This window comes from Myotis davidii, unplaced genomic scaffold (genome assembly GCF_000327345.1).
Source record: "Myotis davidii unplaced genomic scaffold, ASM32734v1 scaffold73, whole genome shotgun sequence".
NCBI lineage: Eukaryota > Metazoa > Chordata > Mammalia > Chiroptera > Vespertilionidae > Myotis > Myotis davidii.
Window position 1 is genome coordinate 2831833 of NW_006286675.1, and position 5184 is coordinate 2837016.

At 51.1% G+C, this 5184-nt stretch overlaps 2 protein-coding genes across 4 annotated transcripts in view; both read left to right on the forward strand.

The window, feature by feature from the left end:
- Positions 1-294, forward strand: part of IL17RC (interleukin 17 receptor C) — an 11770-nt gene extending 11476 nt beyond the window's left edge. The window contains 1 exon segment of the mRNA XM_015560362.1: positions 1-294. This exon segment is cut by the window's left edge and continues 207 nt beyond it. Within this exon segment, the coding sequence (XP_015415848.1) occupies positions 1-266 (266 nt within the window). The 3' untranslated portion in view covers positions 267-294.
- A 180-nt stretch (positions 295-474) lies between these two features.
- Positions 475-5184, forward strand: part of CRELD1 (cysteine rich with EGF like domains 1) — a 7793-nt gene continuing 3083 nt past the window's right edge. Inside the window, exons 1-7 of one of the 3 annotated variants that reach the window (XM_015560361.1) lie at positions 475-571; positions 1027-1217; positions 1436-1518; positions 3087-3197; positions 3510-3601; positions 4482-4658; positions 4743-4838. In XM_015560361.1, the coding sequence (XP_015415847.1) occupies positions 1044-1217; positions 1436-1518; positions 3087-3197; positions 3510-3601; positions 4482-4658; positions 4743-4838 (733 nt within the window). In that variant the 5' untranslated portion in view covers positions 475-571; positions 1027-1043. The other 2 variants (XM_006758257.2, XM_006758255.2) reach the window with 2 other exon arrangements.

A 5184-nucleotide genomic window follows, 5' to 3' on the forward strand; every position in this document is an offset into this window, starting at 1 on the left:
ACATCGGAGCCTACTTCGAGGGTCTGCTCCACCCGGATGCCGTGCCCGCCCTGTTCCGCGCCGTGCCAGTCCTCGCCCTGCCCTCCCAGCTGCCTGACTTCCTGCGGACTCTGCAGGGGCCCGGCGCCGCCCGCCCCGGGTGGCTCTTGAATAGGGCGGAGCGAGTGTCTCGAGCCCTTCAGCCCGCCCTGGACAGCTGCCTCCTGCCCCCGGGGACCCAAGAGACAGGACTCGAGATGGCACCCGAGGCGGGGGACAGGACTTGAATAAAGGCAGACGCTATTTTTCTATCCACGTCTCTTCTAATGTGTGTCTTTGACAGAGCGGCTAGCCTGGCACGCAGCCCGAGGTCCGGGTCCCCGCGGCCCTTTAACTGCCCGACAGGTGCAGCCCGGCGCCACCTCTGGTTGGTTGGGGCGGGATGACGCAACGGTACATGGCTCGTCACCATTGGCTGCGGCGTGGGCTCCGCCCTCCGGGCTGCGGGGTTGGCGGAGGTGGCACGTCTGACGCAGGCGGCAGAGGAGGTGGCGCTGAGCAGACGGCGGTCTGCGCCTGCGGCAGGCTGGGGGCGTCGTCTCTTCCTCCCCCGCGATCTCAGGGATCTGGATCATCCCCTGCCGGCTCGCGGGCCGTGCTTTGGCGGCCTGCGGGCCCTGAACCTGACCCCTTCCCTTCCCATCCACGCAAATCGTTCATCCGGCTTCTTCTCCCCCAATACTTGGAATCTGACCCCTTCTACCTAATTCCACTGATCCTGCCCCTAATAAACCTACATTCAGACCCTAAAACAATGGGCTGACTTTTGCTTCCTTGCCAAGGGTGCAGGCTACCTCCCCAACGGTAACGAGGATAACTTATTTCGGCTCATTTCCCCACCATACCCTCTCTCGCCCGAATCCCAGTCTAGCCTCCCTTTTTAAAATAACAGATCTGGGCTCCCAGACCCCTGGCATCTCAGCACCGACGCTGCCTTTCCCACCTGGCTCCTCCAGCGCACCCTACCCATGTCTTCCATCTGTAGGTCCCCTGCCTGGGAAAGGATGGCCCCGCGACCCCCAAGGGGCCTGGTCCCAGCTCTGGTCTGGGGCCTGAGCCTCTTCTGCAGCCTCCCAGGCCCAGTTTGGCTGCAGCCCTCTCCGCCTCCCCAGTCTTCGCCCCCAACCCAGCCCCATCCGTGTCATACCTGTCGGGGACTGGTCGACAGCTTCAACAAGGTGAGTGTCCCCACAGCCCAGTGGGAGGGGCCTGGCTGCTATAGCAAGTGGCCTAGAGTGGGGAGATCTGGGATGCAAGTCTGTATGGATTCAAGTCCCAACTTGGTTACTTAACTAGTTGTGTGGCCTGTTTCCTGGTCAGTGAAAGACTGAATTGCTAGAATGCCCCAGGCATTGGACGTCCGTACTTAGGTATTACTAATTTTCTCCATTTCCAGGGCCTAGAAAGAACCAACCGGGACAACTTTGGAGGTGGAAATACTGCCTGGGAAGAAGAGAAGTTGTCCAAATACAAAGACAGGTAAGGGCTGGAAAGCCGGGTTTGTATAGCTCACCTCCCAGTCTCTGTTCTACGAGTGGGGACCTAGAGCCTTTTGGGGAATGCTTACTCATTCAACAAATAATCACTGAATATCTATGGTACAGCAGTAAACAAGGCAAGCCAAATCCCATCTTCAAATAGCTTACATTCTTGTAGAGGAGATAGGTGGTGAATAAGGCAATAAATAATGTCACATAAGGTGAATAACAGTAAAACAGGGTGGACTACAGAATGGTGAGAAGCATGGTGTCCAAGGTGTAACATTTGAACAGAGACCTGAAGTGAAGAAGCAAGCTATGTGACAATCAGAGAAGAGAAGTGGACAGAGTGAGACTGAGCTTAGAGTATTTGAGAAGTGGCTGGAATGGAGTGGTAGAAGGTGAAGTAACCCAGGTACATGCCCATGACTAGAAATGGAACCTGCAGCCCTTCAGTGTGCGGGCTGACACTCTATCCGCTGAGCAACACTGGCCAGGGCTTTTGCAGTTTTTAAAAATCACCTCTTCCTATATGCCAGTCACTGTGTCAGACTCTTTAAGGATATAATCCATTATATGTGTGTGTTTATGTATATTTAATTTTTTATTGAGGTAGATATACAACACATAACATTTACCATTAGAGATATTTTGTACATTCACAGTGTTGTGCAAGTATTACCACTAGTTCCAGAACATTTTCATCATCCTGAAAAGAAACTCCATATCCATTAAGCAGTCACTTCTCATTCTCCCCTCAGTCCTTGACAATCACTAATTTGCTTTCTGTCTCTATGGATTTGCTAATTCTATTGGAATACTATAATATGTAGCCTTTTATGTCTGGTTTCTTTCACTTATCAAAAATTTTAAGGTTTATCTATATTGTAGCATATATTAATATTTCATTCCTTTTTAAGGCTTAATAATATTCTGTTGTATGAATATACCACATTTGGTGTATCCATTCATCATTTGATGAACATTTGGGTTGTTTCTATCTTTTGGCTATTGCGGATACTATTGCAATGAACATTTGTGTACACGTTTTTGTTTGAACACCTGTTTCCATTCTTTCGGGTGCAAATCCAGGAGTGCAATTACTGAGTCCTATGATGATTCCATGTTTAACTTATCAAGGAATTGCCAAACTGTTTTCCACAGTGTCTGCACCATTTTTCATTCTCACCTATAATGTAGGAGGGTTCCAGTTTCTCCACTTCCTCACCAACACTTGCTATATGATATATTTTTACTTACATCTACCCAGCAAGAGTATATATTCCATTGTGCAGAGGCAGGAACTAAGGTATCGTACAACAAACCTGTAGGGGAGGTGGTGTCCCCATTTTACAGAAGAGAGAACAGGTTCAAGAGAGATTGACTTGCCCAAGGTCATACAACTAGATTCAAACTCAGGTCTGTCTGACTCAAAACCAGTATCCCTTCCATTATGCCCTCTGCCCTTTCCTTTGACCCTGTCATGGCGTGAGGCGTGGTGGGAGAGACCTTAAGGAGGCTGGTGGGTGTTGTGGAATGTGTTCACACCACTCTGCCCTGTCTGGCCAGTGAGACCCGCCTGGTAGAGGTGCTTGAGAACGTGTGCAGCAAGTCGGACTTCGAGTGCCATCGCCTGTTGGAGCTGAGCGAAGAGCTGGTGGAGAGTTGGTGGTTTCACAAGTGAGTGGTGTGGGGGCTTTCCCAGGGAGGGGCCACAGGCAGGGCCAGGTAGTAAAGCTGGGGATTGCATGCTAGGGGCTGCGTCCTTGGTTGGCTCCTTCCAAACCCAGATCTGCTAAGGACTTGCTGAAGGCGCTCTCACTCTGAGCTTCAGTTTGCCCCTCTGCCCAATGAGGAAAGGGCGTTGGTCAGGTGGTCTTAGGGGTCTTATGCGTTGGGTTATATCAGAGATTCGGTGGGAGGTTGGGGGATGGGCAGCATCTCTGACACTGTCTGAGGCCCCCTCACTGTCACACCACCTCCCCGCCTCAGGCAGCAGGAAGCCCCAGACCTCTTCCAGTGGCTCTGCTCAGATTCCCTGAAGCTCTGCTGCCCCTCCGGCACCTTCGGGCCCTCCTGCCTTCGTGAGTTATTCAAGTTCCTCTTAAGGGATGGGAGGGGACTGCTGAGGCCAGGACTCTCTCGTCCTGGCTCTGCCCCTAGCTGGCTGTGTGCACTTAGGCTGCGCAGATAACTTCTCTGGACCTTAGTTCTTACTTGCCTCACAGGGCTGACGAGATGAGCAAATCAATGGGGAATGGCTCTGTAAAAAGATATGTGGTTACAGCAGTGGGCAAACTACGGCCCGTGGGCCGGATCCAGCCCGTTTGAAATGAATAAAACTAAAAAAAAAAAAAAAGACCATACCCTTTTATGTAATGATGGTTACTTTGAATTTATATCAGTTCACACAAACACTCTCTCCATGCTTTTGTTCCGGCCTCCGGTCCAGTTTAAGAACCCATTGTGGCCCTCGAGTCAGAAAGTTTGCCCACCCCTGGGTTAGACTGAGTCAGATGCTGCTGTGGTTTTATCTTGTATCTGAGAAATGCTTCCACCTCCACCCCTCATTTCCCATGCCTGGGGTCAGACCAGGCCCCATCCCTTGGACTAAGGGGACCTTCCTACAGTTGGCAGGTGCTGTCCTGATGCCCCCATTGTCACCACCTTTTTCTACACACAGTTCTGATTCAGGAGCTAAATTTATTACCAGCCCCTTTTAGAAAAATCTTCCCCCAGAAGCTGCAGATAAAGAGTCAGTGACAAAGATGATCAAGTCAGTGTTTATAAAAGAAAAGATTTGTAAATAACCTAATTGTTCCATAGTGGAGTAGTGGTTAAGTAAATTTCATAGTTTTATGACAACATATTATGTTGCTATTAAGTTTTCTTTCAAAAAATGTTAATGTTTTCTATATACAAGATTGCTTTCACAATCTCACCCGGTTTGGTGTCTGCCCACAGCCTGTCCTGGGGGTACAGAGAAGCCCTGCGGTGGCTACGGGCATTGTGAAGGGGAAGGGACTCGAGGGGGCAGCGGGCACTGTGACTGCCAAGCCGGCTATGGGGGTGAGGCCTGTGGCCAATGCAGCCTCGGCTACTTTGAGGTGGAGCGCAACGCCAGCCATCTGGTATGTTCGGGTAGGTAGCCGAAAGGTGAGGCGCTGGGCAGGGGCTGATGGGATGCCTGCCTGCTCATTCTCTTACTTCCGCCATTCCCCCCAGCTTGCTTTGGCCCCTGTGCCCGCTGCTCAGGACCTGAGGAATCCAACTGTTTACAGTGCAAGAGGGGCTGGGCCCTGCATCACCTCAAGTGTGTAGGTGAGTGGGGCTGTGCCTTAGGTCTGGGAGGTAGATGGGCCTGGGCTTGGTTCTCCGTCAATACCCACATCTCTGGGCTAGACCAACACAGTTCCCATCTTTATGGAGATCTCAGCCTGGTTGGGAAGGCAGAAAAGTAATCAGGCACTTACAGTACAGACTGATCTTTGTACAATGAGAGATGTCCCTAATCCAGCTGGGTGATGGTAAGGAATCAGGAAAGGCTTCTTAGAGGAGAGACCATTTAGACCAGCGGTTCTCAACCTGTGGGTCGCGACCCCTTTGGCGGTCGAACGACCCTTTCACAGGGGTCGCCTAAGACCATCCTGCATATCAGATATTTACA